This window comes from Glycine max, chromosome 3 (assembly GCF_000004515.6).
Source record: "Glycine max cultivar Williams 82 chromosome 3, Glycine_max_v4.0, whole genome shotgun sequence".
NCBI classification, from domain to species: domain Eukaryota; kingdom Viridiplantae; phylum Streptophyta; class Magnoliopsida; order Fabales; family Fabaceae; genus Glycine; species Glycine max.
In genome coordinates this window covers 33,194,014-33,209,593 of record NC_016090.4, presented here as the reverse complement: position 1 = coordinate 33,209,593, position 15,580 = coordinate 33,194,014, and the positions used below count along the sequence as shown (strand labels likewise).

The window sequence follows — 15,580 nt, the reverse complement described above, 5'->3', positions numbered from 1 at the left end:
AGTCTTGCCTTGTAAATGAATCCCTTTTGGTCTTAAAGACCCATTTACAGCCAATGTCCTTTGCCCCATTAGGAAACTCTACAAGGTTCCAGATTCTGCTTGGAATTCATCTCATCCTTAATGACATCATATCATAAATTTGACTCTTTAAAACTCATGGCTTGATCAAAAGTTTTGGGATCACTTTTAGCTCCAATATTATAGTCAGATTCTTGTAAATATACAATATAATCAGTAGGAATAACTGATTTTCTTACTCTAGTAGACCTCATTAATGTTGCATCAACATTTTCTCAGGGATCATGTTGTTCAACTGGTTGTTCATCATTTTCAGGAATTTGATGATCAACTTAATCTACTAGAATATCAGCAACAGGTTGTGGAATGCTAGTCATATGTTGTTCATCATCCCTTTGCACTTGAAGGGTATGGATTACAACCAATCTTTCACTTGATGTGGAAGGTTGAGACTCTATACAATCAATTTTAAAACCTAAGTCCCTCAATTGATCACTCCCACTGATCAAGTCATTTTCAAGAAACTTGGCATTTCTTGATTCCACAATCCTTGTAATATGACATGGACAGTAAAACCTATAACCTTTATACCTTTCAACATATCCAATGAAATACCCACTAATTGTCCTTGGGTCAAGTTTCTTGTGGGTTATATATTCTCACCTCAGATGGACAACCCCAAACATGCATATGTTTCAAACATGGTTTCCAACCTTTAAACAACTCAAAAGGTGTCTTTGGGACAATCTTGGTTGGAACACTATTTAATATATACATTGCCATCTTTAGTGCTTCATCCCACAAGGATTTAGAAAGATTGGAGTTGCTAAGCATACTCCGTACCATGTCCAATAATGTTTGGTTCCTTCTTTCTGCCACACCATTATGATTTGGAGAACTAGGCATAATGTACTGGGCAACATTCTCATGTTCTTGAAGAAACTTTGCAAAAGGACCATATGCTTGTTCATTCTTACTATATTTGCCTTAATATTCTCTCTACCTCTATCTAATCTCACTATTTTTATTTGCTTGCCACATTGGTTCTCAACTTCATCCTTAAAAACTTTGAAGGCATCCAATGCTTCATTTTTGTTATGAAGCAAATAAACATTCATATATCATGAATAATCATCTATAAAGGTGATAAAATATTTCTGACCACGTGCATCCATATCTGGACAACAAATATCAGTATGAATCATTTCTAATATGCTTGAACTCCTGTTAGCACCTTTCTTAGACATGTTGGTCTGCTTACCCTTAATGCAGTCCACGCAAGTCTTAAAGTTAGCAAAATCTAGAGTATTGAGTACCCCATCTTTGACTAACCTTTTAATTCTCTCAATGGACATATGTCCTAATCTCCGATGCCATAACATAGAGGAATTCTCATTAATATTACACCTTTTAATACCAGTTTGAACATGCATTGAACTATAAGTGGCATAATTTTGTAAGCCAATATAAAGACCATCAGACAAGATATCATTCCCAACACATTCAGAATTATAAAATAACTCCAAGGATGTTTCTTTAAAATTAAAGGAATATCCAAAAGTTATGAGTTTGGAAACAAAAATCAAGTTTCGAGAAAAACTTGGCACATAAAAGGTCCTTTATAATCTCAAAATAAGGCCACTACTTAAAGTTAAAATGCAAGTTCCAATAGCCTCCATAGGTGAGCCTAGCTGATTGCTTAATAAAATGTTTTGCTAACTTCCCACTGGTTTCCTTAGGTTTTGCATACCCTGTAAAGAATTTGCAATATGGATAGTAGATCTAGAATTAATCAGTAGGTTTTAATATTAACACTAGCCATATTAGATTCATAACATACTAATGAGATTAATTTATCTTTCTTCTCAAGTCATTTATGGAATTTGGGGCAATTCTTCTTCATGTGTCCCTTCTTCTTACAAAAGAAACACTTTGTCACCTTCTTAATATCAGCTTGAGGTGGTATTTTACCATTTCCCTTCTAATTAGCTTGAGACTTAGCTGCTTTGTTCTTCCCACAAGTAGTTGTTAGCAATGCACTCTCACCCATCTCCATTACAAGCCTTTCTTCTTCCTAAACACGCATGGTCATTAATTCATTGATAGACATTTGTCCTTATGTATGTTGTAGGAAATCTTAAATGACCCATATTCCTGTGGAAGGGTGTTCAAAATGAAGTGCACCAAAAAGGACTCAAACATATCAACCTCCATTTTATTAAGTTGAGTTGAAATATCTAGTAGTTGCATTATGTACTCATACACACCTTTCAGACTAGTGAGCCGGAGATAGGAGAACTTCATGATCAGGGTGCTTACTAAAGCATTATCTAAAGTGATGAACTGGTCATCAATGGCCTTAAGCAAGTCTCGAACCTTTTCATGTTGGTCGACAGAACCACGTATCCCGGTCGAGATTTTGATCTTAATGAACATCACGCTAAGCCGGTTGGATCGCTCCCACTACTCATATAGCGCAACAACAGCTGGACTACTTTCATCAGTGATTGCGGGTGGTTCGTCTTATAGCATAGTCTATGTCCATCCACCCCAATTGTAGAAAAAATGTCTCCTTCCATATCTTATAGTTATCTCCTTTGAGTTTGAGAACATCACATTGAATATCAGAAAAACTAATAGTTTGAGGCAAATTAGAAAATATGAAATTATATATGAGAATTTTATTCATCACATTGAATATCAAAAAAATTTGAGGCATATTAATCTTAATTGTATGTTTTACCAATGTAAAATACTAGAAAATTGAATCTTGTGACATAAAAATTGTCTGTGGGCTAAATTTTTAATTCAATAAGAAACAATTAAATTTTATGATAGAGTAATCAAATTACATACTCAAATTCATACTTTCCGGGTACAACATGAAAATAATTTAATTTTCTATCGCAAATACTTACTTTATGATAAAATTAACAAATTACACATACCTCATGATCATTGTAGGTAAACCATGAAAAATAATATGTCATTTTATCTCAATTAATTATACAAATATAATAAAAATTCATGTGGGATAAAATTCATTATAGAAAGTATAATTAATTACAATATTATGTCTAATTCCTTATGTGATCTTTAAACAAATTAATATATAATTTTAATCAAATTATAGATGTTGTGGCTAATGCATAATTAATCAAAATTATAAAGATCACTTAGACATAAAACTTAATCATATAAGAATAAATTATATTATGCATTTCAAGATCAAGATATAATACAATGATGAATAAAATTCTCATATATAATTTCAGAATTGAAACATAATATTATGCATTTGATTTCATATATATATGCATAGAATGATTTTTTTTAGAATATATTCATGCATAAAATAAATCAAAATTCCATAAATTGTAAAGGTAAACAAAATAAGGATATAATATATGAAAAACAGATACATATCAAAGAACCTTCAACAATCTAAAGGCCAGGCTTGTGTGATATTATAAACTACAAAATGAAACACGTCATTAACAAAATGTGGAAAAATAAAAATCAAAATATACCTCCAGCCATTGACATGAAATAACGACCTTGTTTTGGTTCTTCCAAGCTCTCACTCTCTCAGTAGATAATCTATTAGAAATTAGAAGAGGTGAGCTTAGAGACCAAATACATATGCTATATATAGACATTAATATTCTACCATCAAGAATGCATTTAGTAGTCATTACTACCCATTAGTAACCATTCAATATTTGGCTTCTCAATTCCAAAACTGATGGAACATTTTATTTTCCTAAACGTTCACCCACAAGTAAAAGTCATCTAATTACAAAATATAATTTATATGATAAATTTATTAACTTTTATAAGAACATCTTTAATGGAAAATTTCATTTTAGGATCTTAAGACACTTTCATGGGTCTCATAATACCACATGTGTGTCAAGATTTTTCCTAGTTTTTGTTCTAATGGTAGATCTCACTATATGTTTTTAAAAAACTTTTTGTGGGGTCCCATTTCATTTTTTTCCTAAGCGTTTCCTTCACTTTTTTCTTAAGCACTATCGATTAACTTTTTATTGAAAAAGTTGGAATATGGAGAGTTCTTCCACAAGATCTTACCTTTTCCATCGTGGAGATTTTACCTTGTGCTCTAGTGGAAGTTCTTTGAAGAACCTAGATCTTGGCATGGGAGCCATTGTCAAAAATTGCTACTAAAGATGCTTTAGGAACTATCTTAAAAGTCATGAATGTCATGAGTGATAATTTATTGATTAAATGATAATTTAAAATTAGTTTACATTACATAAGCATCAAACGCTTTTGTTATTTTCATTTTTACTTTTACATTGCCTTTCCTATTCTTCTTCATTGTGATGATTTTCACTTTTTTATATCTTTAATTGTTTTTTTAAAAAACATTTTATTGTTTTAGATTTTTAAAACTATTTTAACTTTAGAGATAACATAATTAAATTAAGAAAACCCAACATCAAAATGATATCGTCTTCTAAACCAATCAATCCAAACAAATTGCAAATCACATTAATTCAAACTTGGTGAAGGCATTTGTTTCCTGAACTCCCACTATTACATCCAATACTTCTTGTTGTAGTCTAGAAAGCTCATTACCAAATACAAATTTACATTTCAGAATAAGCATAATGTAATAAGAAGTGCAGAATACAAATAAAAAGAATATAGGATTCAAATGCCCTTCGTAAGGCAACTGCTTGGGGCACCCAACAGCTTTCTAAAATGCCAAAAATATCCTTATGGGTATTTTTGGTTATAAATAGCATAACCAATTTTTCATTTCTACAGTACTTTTTTGTTTTCGAAAAATCTCACTCCAATAGTTGAGGTTGCTTCTGTTAGGGTCATTTTCAAAGCATATTTGGTCTCCGGTGGTGTGCGTGCTTCGTTAGGAGTATACGGTGAAGTTGGGTTGCTATTTGTCGCCGGAGAAGAAGAAGAAGAAAAGGTACGCCTGAAATTTATATGAACATACGGATCACCAATCCGTATGGCCATACAAATTGTCAATCCGTATGAGCCATACAAATTGTCAATCCGTATGAGCCATACAGATTGATGATTTGTATGGTTCATACGGATCAGCAATCCGTATGAACCATATAGATTGATAAGCCTTAGGTTTCTAATTTTTTTTAATTGTAAATAAAATTATATGAATTATATATTTAATTTTTTTTGTAGTGTAAATTTTTTTGTAATTGTTTTAGCAATTTTAGAAATATTGATTTGGTGATATTATTTTATAGTGGTATAAAAAGTGTATTTAGTAATTAGATTGGTAAAAAAATGATAATATATAAACTTTTAAAAATTACTAAAACTAACATTAGATTGCTTAAAAATTAATTTAGTGATTAATTGAGAATAATTTAATTCATAAGCATGGCCAAAATAATTACTAAAAGACAGTGTTTGTCGCACAATGTTACTTCAATATTGCAAAAAAATTATGATCAAGACATAGTAAAACTACTATTATATAAGAAACTGGTAACTAACAAAGGGATAATATTCGACAAATTGTTTGTAGCAAAAGCACAGCTAAAAGGAATAATGTTCCAAGTCCTAATAATTTTGAATTTAATTCATAAACATGACCAAAATAAAACATAGTTAACTGTTGGATAAAGGAACTCAAAGACAATTTCCATGCCAACTTTGAAAGACTAGGTTTTGCAGAAATATTTCCATCTAGCTCTAATTTTAGTTGTTTTTCTCTAGTAATTGAACACAATCCGGCATTCTGCAATGTCCTCCAAATTCAAATGAGTTCAGCCTTTGTGTTTAAGAAAATAATACATGGTGCTTGGAACGTCCTAATATTAAGAATAATTTTATGTCAGAAATATATGAAATTTAAAACTTGGAAGATATAGAATTGCTGGCATGTAAATTGCAAAGTTGCTTACCAGGCTGCTGCAGGTAATTTTGTGCTGAGTGAAAAACACGTTGAAAGTGACAGAATTTGGAACTTGATGGTATAATGAGTACCATCTTGAGAAAGATTTTGGATGGCTACTGCTCTTGAATACGGTGAGAAAAAATACACTCTTACCATAATGGGTTAACGACACTTGATGATCTTCGGTCATGTGATAGAAATCTCTTAGTGTTGTCCACCCTGCTACAATTGTTGGTCTGTCCAAATTTTGGTTGTAAAGAACGGTATGGAAATTTCCATCCTTGTCAAGCAAATGCCAGAAACGGTCAAGTACGTCTTTCCACCTCACAACAAATGACCTATTAACTTCATCGTAAATCTACATTTCAAATAGATAAAACATTAGAATGAGACAAATAGGTTGGTTAGTTGCACAAAATAACAGAATAATGATATGTTAATTAAATCAAAATGAAAATGACCTGGTCCTTGGCGTTAACGGTGTTTAAAATAGTCTCTGATGCAACCGTGACATTTAGCATGATCTTGGCCATTTCACAGCACTGTTCGTGCTCTTCATTTGTTAATTCTGACATAATTCACATTCAAGCATAATATTTAAGCATATTATTATACAATGATATAACAAAAATTGGCATTCAATTAGCAGTCATGATGAATGCTAGTTCATTCTTAGCAATTGGTAGAATTATTAATCTATTAACTAGACATATATTCGAAAGAAAAATGATTTCAAATAAAACTGTTAAGTAGCAAAAACATAAGCTGAAACAAACATATAAATGTTGTTCCAAAGCATATTCATCAACGCACACAATAAGTCCAGTGTACAGTTACTTCAAAATGACACAAGTACATTCATCAAACAGTTTTAAGCATTGGGAGAACATGAAAAAAGTTAGTCATTATAATTACGTAATTATTTTCACCATTAATGTCAAAGTAGGTGAATGAAAAACAAACTCCTTTACACAACGTCAACATTAATATTGCAAGACAATTTGAAGGGAGTGTTAAATTGCAGGTATAAAGCTCTACTTGAAACCACTAAGAATTGAGTTTAAAGCCTTTATGACAAAAAGTTTTTACAAGTGTGATCAAAACATCAATGTTGAAGAATAGGGAAAGTGGCTTAAACACTAACATAAAAGATCAAACAGTCCAGAACAAGTGGCATTTCTTAATGAGACAATGAGTTCTAAGTCGAGTTTGAAAGCTAGCATTCAATTGCCAAAGTCAATCTTCAATTAACACTTAGTTCAAAAATATGGTGAGCTTATAGTGGTCTAGGAATATCCTATTCTCAAAGTTCGGAATTGAGATTAATACTAACCATAAAGACTATGGTTAGACAAATAAATGCTTAGCAAGGAAGCTCTAAGCTATAACAAACAAAGGCATTAGTCATGGAGCTAAGCGAATGAAACTAAGATGGGTGCTAACTAACTAAGTCATAGAATACGGTTGGTGATGTTAAAACTGTTAAGTGCACTAGATGCATTGGTAAGTGAATGAAACTAAGATTTTTCTCAGCTATCATTGTTTCAAATTTTTTTCTCATCCTAAGCAAAACCAACAAAGTGTATGGAATACATGCAATTCCTAATTAATCATTAATCAAATAGCCAAAATGTTACTCTTCGAAATGAGCCAGACAATACCATATTACTACTTGTTAAGGTATTTGACAACAATTGACCAAACATAACGTCCTACTACCAAAGCTAATTAAGTATAGACATGTCACATGTGTGAGTAAACGTATCATATATACGTTCGTGTGAATGGTACAAATATTTTGACACAAATTTCAGTCTCTGATGTAAACATGAAGACAACCATATGAAAAGTAAACATTCTTACTAGGCAGAGTTGTAAGAACCATTTCCAGTTCTTTGTTGAGGGTGCTTAACCGTGATGACGATGGAGCAGAGCCTGAATGTCCTGCTTCTTGATTCATCAATTCTAAAATATATTTTAAATTTTGGTTTCAATATTTGCTTCAATTTTTTAAAAAGTTAAACAAATATAATATTGCAATATTGTAAATTATGGCCAAACTAATCTTAGTTTTAGAAATATAATCTAATCTAATCTTAGTCTTAGTAATGTAACCTAATATGAGTAATAACTAAAATATTTTTTTTTGTTTTTATAAAAAAATCAATACTTAACAAACAAATCAAATAAATATTTTTTGATCAAATAAGCCCATACATTTAGAATATATACTACGGAGAACCCCAACCCAACATTTAGAATAGCTAGCCAAACTCAGCATAAAAAAAAATTCCCATTTGCTAAGTACACCCTCCTTGTCAAACTATTACACAATACTGCAGCCCAAATCAAAGGACTGAAAAATTAATTTGGATGGTGCAATGTGTGTACGATAACAAAAGATGCTATTATTATTTTATTTTATGTTATCAACTAAAAACGAATTATATTAATAACCGATACCAATAGAAAAACAGATCAAGGTTTCATAGGTTAGCTTTTATTTATACTCCCTGAAAGAGTATGAAATATGAATAAAGAATAACCCATGCATGATACAGAAAATGAGCTATACCCGAGCAGAACCACGATACATAGCTGCAGGAAATAACTCTCCACGCCTCCACCCAACTAACATTACCCCTCTCAATATTAATATTAATGAAACATCACTTTGTCTCCACCAAAATGCCCCACTAACCAATTGGTATTAATATCACGTGGAGGCAAAAAAACCAAACAGCTTCGAGAATGAGTGCACCCCACAAGAATGCAACTATTATTATTTTATGTTGGCGTGTAGTGGATGAAGGCATATGAATATCAAACTCGCCTTCAAATCAATTTCATATCCAACAGTCTTATTTTAAAGATTACACTAATATTTTTTATTTTTTTCAATCTCTCTTCTTATCACATTATAAATTCTATTATATATTATACCTATATATATATATATTTTCAATTCTTTGGTTATTTTTTCAATTCTCTCTGGTTAAATGTAAGATAACATCATGATGTTCATCAAACAATTTTGAATGCAAAAACAGCTGCTAGCTAAGAGTGAGGCATATATATTAATATAATCCTATAAAGTTTTTGAACTTCAAAGCAATCGAAACAGAGTCACGAAAGCCAAAACAGCACGAATACAGACACTTCACACACATCCACGATAATCAGTAAGGCAGGTATCATATCACCCTGTATTAATTTGCCTTCTTTTTCTTCACACATGCTAACAGCTCAAGTTTCTGAACTACAGGGCCATCGAAACACAGACACTTCAAACACCAACAATAATGATTTAACTTTGAAGACACAGCTACAATTTTTACTGAGACTGCCCAAACACGGTAAATCCTGCATTTACATCAGTGTACCCTCCATCTATCACAAGATTGTGACCACTAACATACTTGGACTCATCACCTGCCAAGTAAAGAGCAGCTTCGGCCACATCGTTAGGCACAAGATGAGCACCTTTTAGGTTTGAATATATCTCACGAATTTTGTCTTCATCAATATTGAAATATTTCTTACTTAACGGTGTGACAACAAGATAAGGTGACAAACAATTTACCCTAATACCATGTTGTCCAAGCTCCACCGCAGTGTTTTTTGTCAGTCCAATTAGTGCGTGCTTTGAACTTGTGTAGGCATGTGTAGCACCTCCACCTATGCATCCAGCAACACTAGCTGTGTTGATTATGCATCCCTTTTTAGCAGGAATCATGACCCTTGCAGCATGCTTTGTTCCCAGAAAAGGACCAACCAAGTTAACACTTATCACTCTCTCAAAATCAGACTTGTTGTTGTCAAGAATGCTTGTTTTGATCTCATCAGATACACCTGCATTGTTAAACATGATATCTAATTTGCCATACTTGGAAACCGTTGTGTTCACGCAGTTTTCAACGTCCTCTTCCTTTGTCACATCGCAATGGACATAGGAAGCAGATTCTAACTCTTTGGCAACAGAGAGACCCAAGTCGTCTTGAATATCAGCTATGACTACATATGCTCCATGCTTAGAGAAGAGTCTTGCAGTGGCTGCACCTAGACCACTCGCACCACCAGTGATAATCGCCACCTTCCCATCAAGCCTGCATGGCATTGGCATGTTATGCTAGCAAGTCGTACATATTCTATTTTAGGTCTGCTAATTAGATAAATTTATTCAAAGAAATATTTCTAAAAGAAAAAAAATAATAATAAAAATGAAATATACGTTATTTCGTAAGCTAAAATTAACTCATGGAAAAACTCACTTTATTTTCTCTTATTATTTTTTTGTTTGAGAGACAATTTTTTGCATCTACTTATCTATCTATATGAAAATAATGAGGTGAAGTTACAACTAACTTCCTTACCTTCTAAATGGAGCTAAAACCGAAGAAACACTAGCCATGATTGAGTTTTTCAAGATATGTAGACAAGGAAATAAAGATATGTTTTAGAGTGCTTAATTAATTGCTTATGTGGTCGTGAAGGATGTGCCTTTATCTGAAGTTGGCGTTGGTCTTATATAGAGTTCACTCCCATGCAATGGAAGTTCGTTCGGACCCCACTTTTTATTGCGAAGAGAAAATTTAGGTGAACCGACATCAATTCACGAAACCGTTTTCGAATTGTCTAATGGATTGGTCGGTCTGTGTACAGTGCACTAATTGCTTTTTCCTCCTTAGGAAGCAAAAAGAGAAATGAGAGAAGTGCTTGAATATCATTGTAACGTAATACCTACGTACGTGGATTTATGTTTCCACCGAGGATAGAAGTGATAAGAAGATAACTACAAAAGAATATGACGAGGGATTCCCGTAATGTGTAGTCAGAAAAGGATAAATATTGTAACTGACCCATGTCTTCCACGAGCAAGTACTTGATCTAATTTCGCAAAAGGTCATGAAATCTAAGTTATGTTTGTCCTTTTGTGTCATAAAAGCAAAAAATTATTAAGTAATACAATGTCATCCATAGTCTCAATTAATTATATTTATTAAATTAAAGATATATTCATTTTTAAGATCTAATTATTGGTCGGAATGATAAATAACGTCATGTATGATCTGAGGACACTTAACAATTTTTCAATAAAATATCTTGAAAGATCAATAACATATTTAGCATATATCATATAATTTTTTAATTTCTTAATTTTTTCCTCTAAGTTTTCCAACCCAGCCAATTTTTGATACCTCACGTAACTGATTCATGTAAGTTTGTCCTCTTATAATTAAAACCAATAAAGAGTGCAAGTCGTATTTCATTTTCGAGGTGTCCCACGGACCATACTTGGTTACATTACTACAAAACGTGGTGGAACCTACAAAAATTAATTGTAAAGTTTTAATTCGATAAGAAACTTCCACGTAGCGATTTTGCAACCCTTGTTAAAATTGCTCTTATGCAATATGCATGTCTTGCATGCACGTTTTAATTTTATAGAAAAGGAGATAGTGGGTGGTAGCCTAGGCTTCAAAAAGTTTCATCGTGATACTTTTTTTATTTTCCCTTATAAGCGCTAGTATTTCGTTTGTATTTAATTTTTAAAATAATAATTAAAAATCCACCCTATCTTTATTTTATTTAACAAAAACAAACCACTAAAAAAATCTTCATCTCCTCCTACCTGCTATTTGAGTTTCTTCTTATCGATCTCTACTCTCACAAAGCATGTTAACCTAACTCAACCCTAAATCCAACAACACAAACACCAACTCATATCCACTACCATAACTTAGGCTCTTCCCAAGGCCATCCGAGAATAACCTTGGATAGCACATGCAAGCCTTTGTAAATCCTACACTTATATCAACTCACATTCATCACAGACTCTTTCCAATAGCGCCAACCACCCACCATCTGCCATTCACCCTGTTAGCAACACTAGCTGCAGCAAACCTCACGACAAACCCAAGAGGGTCACTCATCTAGGTGACTACGTGTGAATATACTAACAAAGAATATCCTCTGCATATCATTCTGTTACTATTGCATATATCAGTTTGTTATTATCTTTTATCCACCTTTCCATTTCTATTGTAATCGTTTTAGTGCTAGTTTGTTAGATGTGTAGTGCTAGCTGACCATGTGGGTCCATTATCCAAAATGTGCTCATCTATAAATAAGCTATCACCAGTAGAAATGAGGAGAAGAAGAGAAATTTGCACTTAATTTTTTAGTAGTTTAGAATAGGAGTTTTACCTTGTTCTCAAATACAAGGCCTTCCCTTTGTCCTAGTACCTAACACACCCCCACCCCCAGCACACCATTGCCACTTTACCATTCGCGCATCATTAGAGTTGAAAATGGACCCCCCGAAACTCTATTATACCCTTCTTCCAAAACTAAACCTCACCGGTTATGAGGAGCGGCCATTGCAATTCGATCCAACGTGTATACAATCTTGGATGGTAAAAGTAGGTACCTTCTGGAGGTTGGACAAGCTTCCGGTTATGAGGAGCGGCCATTTCCTTCTTCAGCTAGGTCAATATGTCCTCCATGGTGTACTCTCTTTGCCAATTTTCTAGAAGACCAAATTTCTTTGGTTCAACCTATTTCATTCAAGTCTATAAATATTGTCACACAGATAATTAGTTATTAAGCCAATAAAACAGACTAAATTTTCTCATAATCATAAACATGAGACGTGTCGCAAGATGGAGCTGATTCAACCTGTGCTTTGAAAAAATATTTATAAAACAAAAGCATGTGGAAAATTATAAATGATACCACTTCTGTTTCATGATTAACACCAGTCATGTTGATCCGTGAATGAAACCGAACACTAGGGGACTTTTCTGGGTAGTCTTTATCACAAAACAACTTCAGTTGATAAATTCTTCCTTCATGTACAGCCTGACAGAGAAAAGATAAATGAGAATAACACAATTATAGGATCTGCAAACAGACTTTTTTAACTATAAAAAAATGAAAGCAAGTACATTATTTTATATATAAAAGATAACCTTATAAACAAATTTTCATACAGTAGAGGCACAGACTTCTTTACCATATAAATATGCTAAGTCAATCCAACTATAACAGAAAATAGGAAGGCATATATATTCCAAACTAAAGAAATCCAAAAAAAAAATTCCTATTATTATCACAAAACAAACTTCAAAATAGCAATAACACTTTCCATTATAAGTTAGTGCTCACAAGCATCCAACCAATTCTTAAATTTGGACAAAAAATGCCCACTTAACTCATCACTGTTTAGATTTTTTTAATTGTTTTTATCAATTATATTTCCAATTTTGGGTAACATCGATAAGGATGAATCTACAGAGTGAACAAAGAAATATTTACATTATGGGGGCCAATAGTCCAAGAGCGCATGTAAATGTCATCACCATCATCCATTCCATAGTTAACTGTGCCATCTCCAATTCCTTTTTCACCACGTTCAATCTCCTTCAGCAATCTGAAGTCCCTAGGAACTGCATTTAAACATACAAATATTTAACAAAACACAAACATTTTTTATTTGAAAAGATGTAACTATCCATTGTGGGATCAATGCATGACAAGAATATCTACATATATTGATAAAATCCTTTCTTCAGATTTAAATCATTCCCAATTCAGGATCCAAAACTAAAGGGCCAAAAAAATTGTACCATACTTGTAAATAGCAAATATAGTACAATCAGAGTAGCTTTTTCACTCTTGGTGGGAAAGAATACATAGATTCTACTTTAAAAATATAGGAAGAAACAATTGAAGTATATTATATCGAGAAACAGATTAAGAGTGTGCGCCAGTATGAAGACACAATAGCAACAAATCACAACCATTGGTGGCATGAAGACAAAATGGTACCTGAACTAGTTTTTTAGCTATATCATCAACATCTCCACAATAGAAAGTTGCTGATGTGTCCCCATGATAGCCCTGCAATCCATATCTTTACATTTCATTCTCCAAATTAAAGCTTAAAATTTAGAAATATCAAAAGATGTAATTGGAAAACAAATAAGAACAGAGAAACAATTGATCTTTAATGCAGCATGCTCAACTACACAAATTAAAATTCAGACAAAAATTGATACAGTACCAAGTTAAAAAAAAAAAAAAGAAACTGAATTATGTGTGTATAAGTATAATAAATAATTCCCAGCCTCCATCCCCTCAAACAATATACAAGAGAACATTAACATCGTAAACATGGTTATTTATAATATCATCACGATGGCTTAACCAAAAAAATTGTAATGGGGACATGCCAAGTATATGGCAAATGAAATTTCATGGCTATTCAATTCCCACCATCACACAAAATCAAAATCAGCCGCCATCACCCCTGCCCCGGAAAAAATAAAAAAAGTTGGGTTGATTCAATTTAATCCTATATATTTCAAGTTTTGATTGAACAGGTGGGTTAACCAGAAGAATACTCTAATAATAATCAGTATCAATTAAGCTAAAGCATGAAGTTCACAGTACCTGTTCTTCCATCATGGGACCTGATATAGAACCAATTGCCCAGCAGAGTGTATTCAAATTGCCCAATGACCAAGCATAATATAAATGACCAAAAGTACGGGAAATTTCATACTCCATCAGTTCATTCATTCATTCAAGTTTAGTAAGACATTCAATCCTACTATTTCAGAACTAAGACCACAAGGCAAAAAAGTCAATTCCAGTGAAACTAGGCCAATGTACTAGAAATTAAGCACCTATTTTTAAGGGAGCTATGCAGTTTTAAGAAAGTAAGGGATTCAGAATTTTTCAAAATATATGTTTCAAGCTTCAAAATTTCACTTCAGAATCTTCAACACATTCATTAATGTTAATGTTGTAATTCATCTTAGCCTTTACATAGAGAAAGAACACTAATATGCTTAAAGAAAACCAGCCTAACTTTTTGAATTCAATACAATGGCAATCATCTTGCTATAATTATAAATATAGGTGAAAAGAAAAAAAGTTTTAAAGATGTACATGGTTCAATGGAAAAAAACTTCAGCAACAACTAAGAGAAATGGAACACTAAGGAAATATGTTCTTGAAAGGAACGTAATTCAGGAAAGTACAAGTACCGCAATGTAGGAGTTTTTGGCTCCTTCAATTTTTTAAGTGCCCAATTTCAGACCAATTAATCATAATTCAACAAAATTAGGCATACAAGTACCGCAATGCCAGTTGCCTCGCACACTGTTCACTTGCATTTAAAAAATCTGAATCAAGTTAAGATTTACTCATCACCCACTACGAAACAAAAAATCTGAATCAAGTTAAGATTTACTCATCACCCACTACGAAACAAAAAATCTAAAAAAGAAAAAGATATATATTTTTCATTCAATACTTTGTTTTCGAAAATCTTTAACAAGTACTATGAAAAAACTCAATATAAAAAAAGTATATAAGAAAATAATGCTTACTGCTAAAGCCAGGGATCGACAACAAGCCGCGGTTCTATCCGAAGCATACGTGCATTCAGAGTAATTGTTTCCTTCAACTATACCCACTATTCTTGTATTTAACGGTTCTTGTTCGATCCTTGAAATTTGCAGGCTATCCCTGTAATGTAATACACCACCAACGAATTAAAAATGAGCCTTTAGACTATTTGTCAATTTTTCCACAAATAATCAAGAAACAACTTTTCTGCACCTAAAAGATAATAAAAAATTG

The 15,580-nt window shown here is 32.6% G+C and overlaps 1 protein-coding gene across 1 annotated transcript; it reads right to left on the bottom strand.

Annotated features, from left to right (window-relative positions):
* Positions 1 to 8,980: 8,980 nt before the first annotated feature.
* On the bottom strand, positions 8,981 to 10,343 carry LOC100794412 (momilactone A synthase-like). Its single transcript, NM_001252933.1, is given in 2 exon segments — positions 8,981 to 10,035; positions 10,303 to 10,343. Coding segments are annotated over 2 exon segments (810 nt in total). The 5' UTR covers positions 10,341 to 10,343; the 3' UTR covers positions 8,981 to 9,263.
* Positions 10,344 to 15,580: the final 5,237 nt, after the last annotated feature.